This window comes from Dipodomys ordii, unplaced genomic scaffold, assembly GCF_000151885.1.
Source record: "Dipodomys ordii isolate 6190 unplaced genomic scaffold, Dord_2.0 Scaffold174, whole genome shotgun sequence".
Classification (NCBI taxonomy): Eukaryota; Metazoa; Chordata; class Mammalia; order Rodentia; family Heteromyidae; genus Dipodomys; species Dipodomys ordii.
The window spans coordinates 908218-922356 of NW_012267390.1; the positions used below are offsets into that span (position 1 = coordinate 908218).

Sequence of the window (14139 nt, forward strand, 5' to 3'; positions counted from 1 at the left end):
CCCAGGCCCCGGGGTGCTCCTGCGCTGCCCAGGCCCCGGGGTGCTCCTGTGTTCCCCAGGCCCCGGGGTGCTCCTGCGCTGCCCAGGCCCCGGGGTGCTCCTGCGCTCCCCAGGCCCCGGGGTGCTCCTGCGCTGCCCAGGCCCCGGGGTGCTCCTGCTCTGCCCAGGCCCCGGGGTGCTCCTGTGCTGCCCAGGCCCCGGGGTGCTCCTGCGCTCCCCAGGCCCCGGGGTGCTCCTGCGCTCCCCAGGCCCCGGGGTGCTCCTGCGCTCCCCAGGCCCCGGGGTGCTCCTGTGCTCCCCAGGCCCCGGGGTGCTCCTGTGCTCCCCAGGCCCCGGGGTGCTCCTGCGCTGCCCAGGCCCCGGGGTGCTCCTGCGCTGCCCAGGCCCCGGGGTGCTCCTGTGCTGCCCAGGCCCCGGGGTGCTCCTGTGCTGCCCAGGCCCCGGGGTGCTCCTGCTCTGCCCAGGCCCCAGGGTGCTCCTGTGTTCCCCAGGCCCCGGGGTGCTCCTGCGCTGCCCAGGCCCCGGGGTGCTCCTGCGCTGCCCAGGGCTAGGGTCCCTTCCTGACCTGCCTGGCAGTACAATGGTCAGGTGGGCCTTCACAGAGATGGCCAGCCTACTGGGCACCCGGCGGGGCTCCCGGTGTACCCTGTGCCCTAGGCTGTACCTCTGGCTCCAGGCTTACCCTCCTGTCACGGTTGAGGCCCAGCCGGGCAGCAAGCTGAGAGCCTGCGGCTCCCTGTGGACATGGAGTGTCCAGTTGTGGCTGCAGCTTGAAGACTTCGCCCTGGACAAGAAAAGAGGGGGCTGGGTGTGGGGGTGTAGGTAGGGAGGGGCGTCAGTGTGAAGCTAGACAAAGGTGGGGTGGGGCTCTGGAGGTGAGGACGGCCAGACTGCCCACCTGCCAGGGCCTCGGGGGCGCAGGGTGCAAATCCCCGGCCAGGAGCCAGGGCCTCGGGGGGTGCAGGGTGCAAATCCCCGGCCAGCGCAAGCCCACACTTGGGGGCAACCCGCAAGCCCCACCACTGTCCTGCCCACTGCCCACCGCCCTCACTGCCACCGCCCCCATGGCCGGCCCGGCCCTGCGGCTGCAGGCCGCCCGGGACAGGGGCCCTATGCTCCAAGGAAGCCCCCCCCCGAGAGGCGTTTGCCACTGCCCCACGGCCCCAGGCCCAGCACCTCAGCGTCCGCTTCCAGGGGACAGTCCACAGCCTTGGTGGTGCAGGTGGGCTCTGGGGCTGCACAGGGGCTGGCAGGTGACTGGGCAGGTGACCGGGCTGGGCTCACACAGCCAGCAGAGGTGGACGGACTGGCTTTGGCTGAGCGGGGTCCAGGCCGGGGTCCAGCGGCGGCATGTCTACTTCCTGTCCAGGACCTGCAGGCTGCATGCTTGGGACAGGGCCCAAAGGAGCCATGACCAGGCCCGCCGGCCTTGGCCAGCCTGGGGAGCCTCACCCCCACGCAGTCCCCACTGCCCCGAGGACCTGTCTGTTTACAGGTGTGCAATCAGCCTGTCTCTGGGGCAGGGAGTCGCTGACCGCCGAGACAGCCACAGAAAGCCAACCAGATGCCAGAGTGGTGCCAGCCCCGCAGGCAGCCCGGGGCCATGGCAGGCAAGCGCACGCCGCATTCCTCCACGCCCTGTCCCCAAGACCTGCCCTGTGCCTGACCCCGCTGGAGGACCCGCCAGAGCCATGTCCAGGCTGCGTGGCTCATCCTCTTCCCCTCGACTGAGTGGCCCCGAGGCTAGCTGGGGCAGGGGTGAGGCGGGCAGGGCTCAGGGCCTTTCTCAGGCCTCCCCAGGCCTCTCCTGCTCCAGGAGGGCTGGGGCCTGGAGGGGGCGGTTTTGACAGACCACAAGGAAGAGAGAGGCCTGCCGGGAGCTTTCCGGGCACTGGAGCGCACTGCGCCATCCACCCATCCCCGGCTTGCCTGTCAACAGGGCGGCCTGTGGCTCTGTAATGACATACTAGGGACAGTGCTGGGGAGCGACCCCCCTCTCGCCTGCTCTCAGTGAGCCCCAGAACATGGTGAGGAAGAGGTCGGCAGGCACAGTGCGGGGAGGAGGGGCGGGTGTCTGGGCAGCCCCCCCGGGGCCCAAATGTAAGAGCCCAGACTCTAGCTGACAGCTCATGACATAATCCTAGCTATTGAGAAGGCTGAGAATGTGCTTCAAAATCAACCAGGGTAGACAAGCCTGGTAGCCTCTATCTCCAAAATAATCGACAAAACATGGGCTGGAGGTATGGCTCAAGAGGTAGAGCACCAGCTGAACAAGCAAGCTGAGCAAGCGTGAGCGGCTGAGCACACTGAACCAGCAACAACACAAGACAAGAAAAAACAGCCCTTTGTACATCAAAGAAGAAGGCGGAGACTAGATTGAGAAAACATGGCAACGATTATCCAATAGAGGATGAAGATCCATTCATTAATAGACACCGCATTCCCAAGCCACAACCTTCACTCCAGCCAGGCGTCTGTTGGTGGAGGGTCAGTCGGTCTGGGATCCGGGCAGCGCGGACCCCCTCGACAGGAGGGTTACTGGCTGCTCTGAGGGGATGGGCGTAGCGTGCGCAGTTGGGACATGCAGAGCTGGACTTGGGTGCAATCGGCGGAACAATCAGCAGGCCGTTGAACAAAATGAATCCTGGAAGGGGAATGAATCCTAAGGGGGGAGGCAGAGGAGCAGAGCGAGGGAGGGTGGGCGAAGACAGCCAGGAAACTGCTGTCCGTGTGGGAAGGTGGGACCAAGAAGCTTGGGGGGCCGAGCGGGGGGAGGGGCGGCATAGATCAAGATACATTATACTCCTACATCCACATTGCTGTCCCTGTGCGTAATAAACATTAAATTAAAATACATGTCCACAAACGAACGAACAGAAGAGGAGGGAAATGCCAGCATGGCTGTGGCACCCTGCGTCTCGGGGTGCTGGGAGCGGCCAGTCAGCACCGGGTGCTGGGGTTTGCATGACAGTGCCCCAGACACAGACTGAGAAGGGTGGGTGCCCAGGCCGGGAGGGCTGGCTCACTGGGGAGAGTGGGGGGGTGGGGGGCGGAGAAGGTCCGGGATGGCCTCACACCTGTGTCCCTCATGCCACCAGCTCCCGCACCTGACAAGGCCTGCTGTGCAGGCCTGGACACCGGTCACCTCCAGGCAGTGGGGCCCAGGCCGGCTCTCGTGTGTGCCCCGAGGCCCGGACTGAGGGCAGCTCCCGGCAGGGATGGCCGTCTGGAAGGGCTGACCGGTGGGGAGGGCAGTCATCTTTCTCTGGTCCCAGCCGGTCCGGGTGGGGGCATTCCTCCCCTTCAGAGCCACTCACAGGCGGGGTGCGGTGAGCCGGCCCTGACGTACGGGCTTCCTGCTAGGCCACAGCGCCAGAGAACTCGGGGTGCTCCGGCCATGCACCTCAGAGCACAGCGCACCTTCAGAGCAACCCTGACTTACTTGGGCAACCCGTCTTCGCCGGTCTTCTGCCTGGCCGGCCGGCACACTGGCCGGGCAGGGACCGGGCCCCGCTGGTGGGAATGTGGGCTTGTCTCGGGGACTGAGCTTTGTGGTTGATTGCAGAACCCAGGCTGCCCGCCTCAGCGCGGACCCTCGCTGTCCCCGGACAGGCGTCTGCCCGGGTGCGGCAGGCAGAGTCAGAAGGCAGCACGGATGGCCAGCGCACCTCAGGTGGCCCCTGGTCCTCCGTCCATGCCTTCCAGAAAGAGCGTGTGTTCCTCAGGCCTGAAGCTCCGCGCCCACACTGGGGCCGGAGCAGCCGGCAGGTGCCCTGGGCATGGGGCCCAGCCTACCCGAGCGAGCAGTGTCTGTGTGGAGCCCCACGGAGGGCCCGCGTGAGGACTGTGATCTGAGGAGGTGACGGAAATGTCCGGGCTCTGGGGCCCACGAGGGAGGAGCCCCCGCGATGCAGGCAGACATGGAGCATGCCAAGGAAGCCGAAGCCCCCGGAGCTGGACGAGGAGCTGCGTGCTCCTCTGGCAAAAGCCGGACACCTGGGCCTCGGGCCGCAGCCTCGGCCTGGCTGCAGGCCTCACACTCCCTGGGGTGAGCAGCCTGGCTGGCATCTGCACGGAGCCCAGGGACCGTGGACGCCAGCTCTGGGCAGCACCTAACCAGCCCCTGCAGAGCAATGTGGCCTCTCGTCCACCCGGGATCCACCTGGGCGCTGCTCAGCAGACCATCCCCTCCTGCCCATGCACTGGGAATTCCTGGAATACAGGGAGGACATGGGGGACATGCCCACAGAGGAACCAACGCCAGCCCGCGAGCTCAGGCCCAGCTCAGCGGCCGTGGCCCCACGGAGCCCGCCACGTCCAGGTAGGGCCACGTCCAGCTCCTTGCGTGTCCACTCCTGTGTGCAGCCCTGCACCCAGGACCCAGGGAGGCTGACGCCGCCCTGGCCTCAGGAAGTCCGTGTTGGGAGCCGACAGTAAAACTCCAAGGTCATCTTGACCCTTGTGCTCACTTGAAGGCACGTACAAGGAACTGGCTTTCATGAATAACACCAGGTGTCCAGGTTTGCCTTGCTATGTCTGTAGAATTTGTTTTACTTTCTATCAGTTGACCTTGTCTTGTTTCTTTCTGCACCCTTGTTTTTATTAAAATCTTCCTTGCTTTTCTGCACTATGGTGACCTTAGGTTACCTCTTGACTTCTAATAGTATAAATAAGGAGAGTTAAAAATAAACGGGGCTGCAGTCTTGAGCTGCAGACCTCCCGACCCCATCCTTTGTCCTATGTCTTTATTTTTCCGTCCTCGCCCCCTAAATCAGGAGTCCCTTTCGTTGCCGGCTGGTTCCGGCAAGTCCGGGAGCCATTCACCACCCACCAGAGGGGCTGGGAGGAGGACCAGGGCCTGGCCTGCCGGGAATCTGACGTGCGTGGAGGCCGGCGGAGTGCCAGGGTCGGCCACGTCCTGGGAGGGGGGCTGATGCTGGTGGGCGCCCGGTGGGCACAGAGTGAGGCATGGCCTTCCCCAGGGCGCAGAGCCCAGGGCTCGGGGTGCGCCGGCGTGGCTGGTCTCCAGGAGACAACCAAGAGAACGCAGGGCCAGCTTGCTAGGCCAGGGCGTGGCTACCCAGCCCGTAGGCCACAGCAGGTGTCAGGGCTCCTCCCTCAGTGCTCTGGGCCACGGCGAGGGCAGCTGGGGGGGGGGTCTGAGGGCACCAGGGCCAAGCCACTGCAGCCATGGAGGGGCAGAGAGGAAGGCAGCCCACAGGATCCGGGAGGCTCTAGGAGACGGAAGCCTGTTCTCAGAGCTGCACCTCGTGGAGGATTTCCACGCAGCAGGAAGCCGTGCCCGCCCCTCCCCCACCAGGTGGCCGTGGCTCCGTGGAGGCCCCGGGGCCTGGGCCAGGCGTGGGTGCTGCAGGGCGGCAGGCTGCGGTGTCTGTGTGCGGCCTCTCCCGGGTGTGTGCAAACACTCCAGCAGTGAGCTCCCTCTGCACACAGCCGGCCGCCAGCAGCGGCCAAGGGTCGGTAGGGACGGCTCCCAGGGCCCGGCTGGGACGGGCAGGGCCCGAGCAGGGGGGGGGCAAGCAGGGGGCAGGGCCCAGCAGGTGCGGGCTGTGAGGCGGAGCCAGAAGTTGTTCTCCCCAGAGCTGCTCCGAGGCCAGGTGGGTGCCAGCCCCTCTCAGACAAGAGGCCAGCGGGGCAGGGTGGGCAACCTGAGGGTCCTAGGCAGGGTGGATGGCAGAGAGTCCTAGGCAGTGGACTCCCGGCCACCCTCTCAAAGCAGAGGCCGGGGAGCACAGGCTGGGCCTCAGGCTCCTTGCTTTCCAGGAAGCCTTAGAGAGCCACAGCCCCTCACGGGGGCCTGGACGCCCTTGCCTTCCTCACCTGAGCCACAGGGGGCGGGGGGCACATGGGTGGTCAGTAGTGGACCCCACTTCTCCCAGCGGGGAGGCTGGGGCAGGAAGGCCCTGCATGTAGAGGCCCTGCTAGGCGGCCATCAGGATGGGGTCAGGGGAAACTCCAGGGACACTCCAGCCCGACCGTGACACGCCACTGTACCTTGGGCCTCAGGTTGGGGCTCTGCTGAGGGAGGCAGGAGGAAGGATCGAGAGTGGAAGCCGGCCGGCCACCGACTCCCGGGACAGCCCCTGGGCCATGCCTAATTGCTGCGGGCTGACTCACCTCCACTTCAAAGGCCCCGGCCCCAGTTCAGCTATTTAACCTGCTGCGCAGAGCCAGCTCGAATCCACTCCTGGGGCAGCTGAGCCCTGCCCGCCTCCGGCCTGCTGCTCACCGGCAGACGCCGGCCCGCAGAGCGGCCCCGTGGGCACTGGCCTGCCCTGCCGTCTGCGCTCAGGATGCCCGGCCCTGGCGCTCCGGGCCCGGCCCCGGCTCAGCAGGTGTGTCTGTGGCAGCACTACCTGCTGGCCATCCGCTCTCGGGAGGCCGCTCGCATCCAGGACTACCAGCGCGCGGAGAACGCTCTGCTGGCCGCGCTGGAGCACGTGCACGCCCTGGACCCCCGCTTCCTCGTCGACTATTCCCGCGACCCGGAGGCCCGCCAGTTCGCGCTGCGCTCCTCGGAGGAGCCGCTGGACATGGAGGTGCCCCTGCGGGTGGACGCCGAGGGCCTCCTGATCGAGGGCCTGGAAGCCCCCGCGCCGCGGGCCGGCCCCGCACTCTGCTGCCTGGGCGTCCCCCGGGGCGTGGCCGGCCTGGAGCCCTGGATGACCACGGACGTCTTCAGCGCCGCCCCGGAGGCCGGCACCAGCTGCTGCGGACACATCGTCCCAAGCAAGGTCCTGCACGTCCTTAAGGACCTTCTGGTGGCAGCCATTGTGCACTGCAGGCACCAGGGCCTCATCCCGCCAGGTAGCACACGTGTGGGCACACACACACACATGTGAGCTGTGTGAGCGGGCACCGTGTGTGGGTGTGTGCTGTGTGGATATGTGTGCCGTGTGTGTGCTGTGTGGGTATACGTGTGTGCGCATGTGCACACGCTGTGTTCACAGAGGTGTGCCTGCCCATTGTGTGTGTGCAGGTGTGTGAATGCATAGGGAGTAGCTGTACAAGTGTGTGTGGTGTGTGTGTGCATGCGCACTCACACAGTGCAAGTGTAAGTGTGTGTGTGTGGATCTGGGTGTATGCACATGGGAATGCATGTGTGTGCACATACAGATATGTGCATGTGTCTGTTTCGATGTCTGGTATGTTACTAGCAGGTGTCCCGGGGCCAGCGGCTGCCCCTGCGGCCCCCACTCGGGCACCGGGCTCTGAGGCCGGGTGCTGGCCTCGTGTCTCCGGGAGGTCTTGTTCATGGGATTGGGGGCCTGGGCCCAGGGGTCAGGGAAGTGCTGGAAGGGTGGGTGCAGGCTGTGGGGCCAGGACGGGGGACACAGGACGGAGCCGCTCTTCCCAGTCACAGGGCACTGGGAGGGGCGGGCCTGGGGCCACACAACCGCCACTCCTCCCGCGACTTGCCGTCTCCAGCCACCGTCCTGGTCCTTGCTACCCCGTGGGCGCCACGAGGCAGGGAGCAGGGTGGCCAGCCCCCGCGCCGGTCTGTGACTGCCCACCCGAGTGCGCGGCTCCGCTCTGACTGTACCCACGGTCCTCCGCTGCCAGGTGGGCAGGCCTGCTCGGTCCTGGAGGGAGCCCCAGAGCCACAGCCTGGCACCCAGTCTTGGTACCCTGCTGCTGGTTCCAGGATCTTGCAAGTCCTGGGGCTTCCAGACGGATGGCCAGTACCAGGAGGAGCATCTGAGGGGCCATGGGTGTCCTGGGCAGGCGGCTGACCTCTGAGCCCAGAGACCGTCACCGCTGGCTTCTGGTGCTCCTCTCCCCCTGGGCACTTATCAATCCAGGCATCTCTGGAACCTTCTAATTACTGAGCGGGCGTGGCAAAGCCATGTCCAGCTTCTTCCTGGCAAACCTGACTGCTCCCACCTGGCTCTGCATCTGTAGCCCCCAGCTGCCCCCGGGCTGGACCCCCGCTGGGGAAAGCAGGAGGCTCTGCCAGGCTCCAGGCCCCGGAGGCCAACCCAAGCAGGCTGGCAGCCCTCCTCCCCCGCCCTGGGGCCTGTCCCCCTCCTTGGCCCCCCAGCTGCTAGCCCGCTGCCGGGGCAGAGCTGTCTTTGGGAGATTCCGGGCATTGCTGCCAACACCTACCTTAGCAGGGAGGCACGAAACTAGGATGACTGTGGTCAGCTGCTCCCACCTTGGAACCGGTGGGACCAGCTGGGGCTCCAGGGGCTGGGTGAGCACAGCCAGGGCTGGACACCTTCCAAGTCCTTCCACAGGAGACAGGAGGCCAGCCAGGCCACTGAGGAGCTCTGAGCAGAGAGGGGCAAGGGAGCCCCCGACTGCACAGCCAGGGAAACTGAGGCTCCTATGGGTTGGAGGAGGGAGGCAGCCCCCGACTGCCCAGCCGGGGAAACTGAGGCTCCTGTGGGTTGGAGGGGGGAGGCAGCCCCTGACTCTGCACAGTTGGGGAAACTGAGGCTCCTGTGGGTTGGAGGGGGGAGGCAGCCCCTGACTCTGCACAGTTGGGGAAACTGAGGCTCCTGTGGGTTGGAGGGGTACAGGACCCCTTATCCCCCACTGCTAGGGAACCTGGAGACTTGTGTGGGAGGGAGAGGCCCAGGCGGTGACCCCAGAGCAGCTGTGTGGAGATGGTGGGGCCAGGTGCCCTTCCCAGGCCCCACGGCGGAGGAGCTGAGGCTCCCCCCAGGCTCACTGGCTAGGAAGACCCTCGTCAGAGCTGCACTGGAGCCGCTTGGGGCGCAGCTGCCCCCGTCCTGCGCTGGCCACGGCCCTGCCCTGGCTAGGCAGGGCTGTGGGGAGGAGGGGCCGTTGCCCAGCTGGCCTGTGGGGTGGCTGTGCTTGAGGACGCCTGCACCCTCACTCTGGCACTGTTTTAAAGGAGGAGGACGCTGGGTAGAAGGCCAGAGGGCCCTGGACACTCAGCTCCCAGCCTGCCGTCCCCAGGGCATCTCGTCCTGGGTGCTCTAGGGTCTGCGTTAGAATTCGGGTGCTGGGCTGAGTCCTCTCCATCAGAATGCCTCAGAAATGAGGTCACCTTGAGCAAAGTCAGGGTGCAAACTGATGGACGCTGGACACAGCAGGGGTGAGGCAGGGGCAGGGTGGGGCACAGGGGTGAGGCAGGGGCAGGGTGGGGCGCAGGGGTGAGGCATCTGGCCTGATGTCCCACAGGATCGCTGAGTGTGGCCAGCCTGAAGGACGGTCAGCTTCACCTGTCCCTGCTGGTGTCCAGTGGCTGGAGGAGGATCGGCTTCCGCGTCGTACCGGTGGTCAGGACGCGGCGTGGGGCCCCCGGGCTGGACGGGGCCCGCTTGGCGTCTGGATTTCCCGAGGGTGCCTGGAGAAGGCTCGTAAGCCACGGGGTGGACCTGGTGCCGGCCAGCGCCCAGCACTGGAGGTAGACGCCACTCCTGGGCTCCGGGGTTCCGGGAGGCGGCAGGGGTGCCTCTGGCCTTCCCTCCCCCAACGAACGGAGCTGCAGGTCCCCTGCCCCCTCGGCGCCCTGCGGAGGCACTGGGGCATCGGGACTCAGGGCCCAGATGGCCTCCTCACAGCGGGGCTCAGCGTCCCCTGGCACAGGTGCAACCTGTCCCCTCCGACACAGGGTGGCAGTGGTGAAGGGCCTGGTGTGGAGGGCCGCAGGGTCGGCCCTGGTGACCAGGCCCGCTTGCCTGGCTCCAAGGGGACAGCAGATGTGCAGAGCTGTCCTCGGCCCCGTGGGGAGGACTCCAGGCTGGCCCTTCCTTCCGACTTGCAGCACTCTTCCTGTGAGACTGGGCAGGCTGAGCCCTGACCTCCGGGTGTCCCTCTGTGGGGCCCCAGCCTCGGTCCTGTCACCCCGAGAGTCAGTGTCTCCTAGAGGAAGTGGCTGGGGCTGAGTCCCCTTGAGATCCATACCAAGGGCTAGGGCTGAGCCCTCGGGGCTGGTCTGCCGCCACAAGCCAGGGCCTGCGGCCTGGCCCAGGTGACGGATCGGGTCTGCTCACGCGTCCTGGCGGGCACCCCAGCAGAGCCCCCCACTTCACACGGAACGGGGCTGCAGGACCCCTGCCTGCCCAGGGAGGCAAAGAGCGAGTAAATGTGAGCCGGCCTTGGCCACGGTGCTGTCCCGTGCAGGCCCTGGGTGGTGCGGGGCTGGGCGCCCACGGGAATGGATGTGCCTCCCTTAGGTAGCTGAGCGGGCACGCGGTCAGCACCGTGTTTGGCGCCCCTGCTCTGGGCACTGGCAGCTGGGCTGACTGTGGGCTTGTCTTGGCTTTGTCAGTGGGTGCCGGGTGAAGCCAGGGCTCCCTGACTCCGGCCCAGGGTCCAAGTACTGCCACCGAGCGTGTGGGTCTGAGAGGTGCCGCGTGCCCGGGGGTCCCGCCGCCCCCTCTGTACTCTGCCCAGGAAAACACGTTCACAGCGCCCAGGAGCACGGGGAGGGCTGGGACCAGAGCACAGGCCACGTGCCTCACGGCCGCTGCCCGGGAACGTGCATTCCCATGGGGCCCTGGGCCCCTTGGGTAGTGGGGAGCCACAGAAGCAGGGCTCTCCTTTCTCCGGAGGCTCCAGACCTGACCGGTGGGTCCGGCTTCCAGGGTCTCCACCGAGCACCTGCTCACGCGGCTGCTTGGAGAGCTGGGGTCTCTCAGGGGCCACCGGCTGGACAGCCTCTCCATCCTTGACCGGGTGAATCTGGAGAGCTGGAGAGGCGGCGGCCGGAGCCCTGGCCTGACCTTCGACCACCTAAAGGTAAGTGTGGGGGCAGCGGGCACCACCCTGCTCTGCCTCAGCTGCCCGGCCTGTGACCCAGCGGGCCTGGGCCTGTCCCTCACACCACTGACCACCAGTGGGGCAGTCACAGGGGTCCAGATCACTCCCAGGAGGGCCATCCTCCGGCAGGGGAGGTGGCATTTGCCATTTACAGGCCTTGGGGCACGGTTGGGTTGAGCCCTGTGTGAAAGCAGGCTACCCCTGAGGTGGGCAGGCTGGCTTCCAGCGGACATTCGTGTCTGAGGCGTGCTGGCTCCAGTCCCCAAGCAGAGTGGAGAGGAGCTGGGGCTGATGGAGGGAGAAGCTGAGGAGGCAGAATTGTGGCTAAGCAATGGCCAGGGCCTGGCAGGAGGAAGGAGGGTCCGATGCCCCTGGGCGGCCCCTGGGGTGTGCTCAAAGCAAGAAGGAGCTGATGGAGGGGCAGGGGCAGGCCCAGAGGAGACGGGGAAGGCAGTGGAAGGGAGTCCGAGGGGATGGAGGAGCAGAGGCCAAGGAGAACCGGAGGGGCTGCCCAGTTGGGTCAGCAGATGGGCAGGGCCCAGTGCCTGGGCGTGGGAGGGCTGGGGTTGGAGCGAGCAGGCTGGGCACAGATCAGGTGGGCATCCAGTGGGCGGGGCTGGGTCGCCACCCACAGGCCTGACCCGCTGTCCCATAGACGGTGCTGCTGTGGGCCTCGGCCCTCTTCCCCGCCCCCGAGGACTGGGCGGAGCTGCAGGGGGCTGTGTACCGGCTGCTGGTGGTGCTGCTCTGCTGCCTGGCCACCCGGAGCCTGCCCCACTTCCTCCACCCCGGGAGCAACCTGCTGCAGGGCAGCGGCCTGGACCTCGGCGCCCTCTACCAGCACGTGGAGGCCTTTGCCAGCCGGCCCGAGGGGTCCCTGCGTATCCATGCCACTCACCTGGGCCGGGGCCCCCCGCCGCGCCTCTGCCACGGGGTCAAGGAACTTCTGCAGCTGCCGGCCAGTGACCCTTCCTGCTGGACCACCGCCTACTTCGATGTCCTGCTGGACAAGGTAGGGCAGCCAGCAGGGCGGACCCGCCGTCAGAGCAGGGAGGGGTGGAGTTCCGGCCCGGCACCCCGCCACCCCCAAGGATGCGGAGGTAGCTCAGGCCTCTGAAGGGAGGAGGAAGGACGCGGTGGTGGGGTCCGTGGGCCGGGCATCAGGGCAGCGTGTCGGAGACCGCCACAGATCCCTCAGACCACATTCACCAAATGCTCAGACGCTGCCCCAGCCCACCCTCATGGAGGGGCCGCACCCAACGCCCTGTGCTGCGGGCTCTCAGGACTCCCGCAGCCGTGCATCTAGGACACTGTCCCCCGGCGTGCTGTTGGGGTGCCTGGCGGCTCTGCCAGCCGCCCCTGACAAGGCCAGTCCTCATCCTCCCCATACAGCAAACGCCACCTCCTCCAGGGACACCTGGCGTTGTCTGGCCAGCTTCTCCTGTCCCAGTGGCCTCGAGGCCTGGTGCTTCCCCAGCCTTGCTAGCGAGGTCCGCCTGCCGGCCTCCTGCCCTGCGCCATTGGAGAGCTACCCACCTGTCAGCAGCAAGGCGTGGGGCTGCTCCCCGCTCTCAGCCGACCTGGGTGGGCAGGGCTGGGGACGGGACACCTCGTGGGGCATCCTCTGTCAGGCCTGTGCTAGGGACGGTGTGCAAGCTGCTTTGAGAGGGGCGGGGCTCATCCAGGTGGACGCCAGGGTCAGGGGGGCCATGTCAGGTGGACACCTGGAGTCATGGGGCTGCGTTCTGAGTGCAGATGTCCGTGTCAGGGGCTGTGTTCTGGGCACAAATCCCATGTCGGGGGGCTGTGTTCTAGGTAGTGGTCTCTCTTGGCCTGTCCTGGGTGGTGACCTCTCTCGGCTTGCCTCAGTTCCAGGTTTTCAACATCACGGACAAGGACCGCGTCTCCGCCATGCAGAGCGTCTTCCTGAAGACCAAGGCCCTGGGTAGGAAGGAGAACTGAGCCGGGCCGTTCACCCCGGCTCTCCCTGGGCATCGTGGGCATGTGGAGAAGCTGGGCTCACCCACCTCGGCTCTCCCTGCGCATCGTGGGCATGTGGAGAAGCTGTGCTCACCCACCTCGGCTCTCCCTGCGCATCGTGGGCATGTGGAGAAGCTGTGGTGGAGGGACTCTGTCCACAGGACGGCTGTGAGGGCCCGAGGGGCTGTCCGCACCCGCTCCGGCAGCTGCCCATCCAGGGGAGGCCTGGGGTGCAGCTGTGTCCGTGGGGGCTGGACCCGGAGGTTGGGTCCTGTGTGCTGCATGGCCCTGCAGACAAAATGCTCTGTCCCATTTCCAATGCAGTAAAGTCCCAGAACACCCAAGGAGCAGCGTCTACCTTCTGTGTGTAGAATCCGAGAGCAGTAGATGCTCATGCGCAGGGGACCGCTCAGACCTCCCGTCCTCTGGGGTGACCCTGCTCAGTTGTCCCCACCTCCTTGTTCAGAGGACACTAAAATGAGCAGAGGGTCCCTGGCCTGTGTAATATGTGATCATATATAATATATACACAGGGGGTTCAACTCAGGGTCTCATGTTAGGCTGGCATTCTACCGCTGGAACCATGCCTCCAGCCCTGTCTTTTTTTATGGCAAATTTGGAGACAGGAAGCTAGTGAACTTTTCCGCCAGGCTGGCCCTGAATCATGATCTTCAGATGCCAGCCTCCTGAGTAGCTAGGGCCACAGGGGTGAGGCTCCGGCGCCTGGCTCCAGTGAGCATTTTCCCTTCTCCATCATCTTTGCCCATCATTGACTCCTCAGCCCCCAGGCTACAGCAGTCCCTGGGCTCAGGGGAGGCCGTGGCTCTGTGCTGGGCACCGATGGCCAGCACAGTAAGGCAAGGAAAGCAGGTGCTCGGCAGGGCCTTCCAGGGCAGTGCAAGCGCCTGAGCCGACATCAACACGAGTCCAGAGACGCCATGGCTGTGCGGGCGCTCAGCCCCCGGAGTCACAGACCGGAGGACCGCGGGAGAGGGCGCTCAGTCTGCGGGAGTCACACAGACCGGAGGACCGCGGCAGAGGGCGCTCAGTCTGCGGGAGTCACACAGACCGGAGGACCGCGGGAGAGGGCGCTCAGTCAGTCACACAGACCGGAGGACCGCGGGAGAGGGCGCTCAGCCCCTGGAGTCACAGACCGGAGGACCGCGGGAGAGGGCGCTCAGTCTGCGGGAGTCACACAGACCGGAGGACCGCAGGAGAGGGCGCTCAGTCAGTCACACAGACCGGAGGACCGCGGGAGAGGGCGCTCAGTCAGTCACACAGACCGGAGGACCGCGGGAGAGGGCGCTCAGCCCCCAAAGTCACACAGACCAGAGGACCGCAGGAGAGGGCGCTCAGTCTGCGGGAGTCACACAGACCGGGGGACCGCGGGAGAGGGCGCTCAGC

At 66.4% G+C, this 14139-nt stretch overlaps 1 protein-coding gene across 1 annotated transcript; it reads left to right on the forward strand.

Annotated features, from left to right (window-relative positions):
• The first annotated feature begins 5547 nt into the window (after positions 1-5547).
• Positions 5548-13269, forward strand: LOC105998843 (chromosome unknown open reading frame, human C2orf54). The gene is made up of 7 exons (XM_013033662.1): positions 5548-5618; positions 6028-6828; positions 9172-9397; positions 10581-10734; positions 11411-11767; positions 12625-12759; positions 12862-13269. Exons 2-6 carry the CDS (start codon positions 6315-6317, stop codon positions 12715-12717), a joined length of 1344 nt encoding a protein of 447 aa, XP_012889116.1. The 5' UTR covers positions 5548-5618; positions 6028-6314; the 3' UTR covers positions 12718-12759; positions 12862-13269.
• The last annotated feature ends 870 nt before the right edge of the window (positions 13270-14139 follow it).

Bases quoted from the DNA above. Each gene is read 5' to 3' on its own strand.
- LOC105998843 (XM_013033662.1), top strand. From the start codon at position 6,315: ATGCCCGGCCCTGGCGCTCCGGGCCCGGCCCCGGCTCAGCAGGTGTGT. The intron at 9,398-10,580 runs GTAGACGCCACT...TCCGGCTTCCAG, and splicing joins GCCAGCGCCCAGCACTGGAG to GGTCTCCACCGAGCACCTGC. The intron at 10,735-11,410 runs GTAAGTGTGGGG...GCTGTCCCATAG, and splicing joins TGACCTTCGACCACCTAAAG to ACGGTGCTGCTGTGGGCCTC.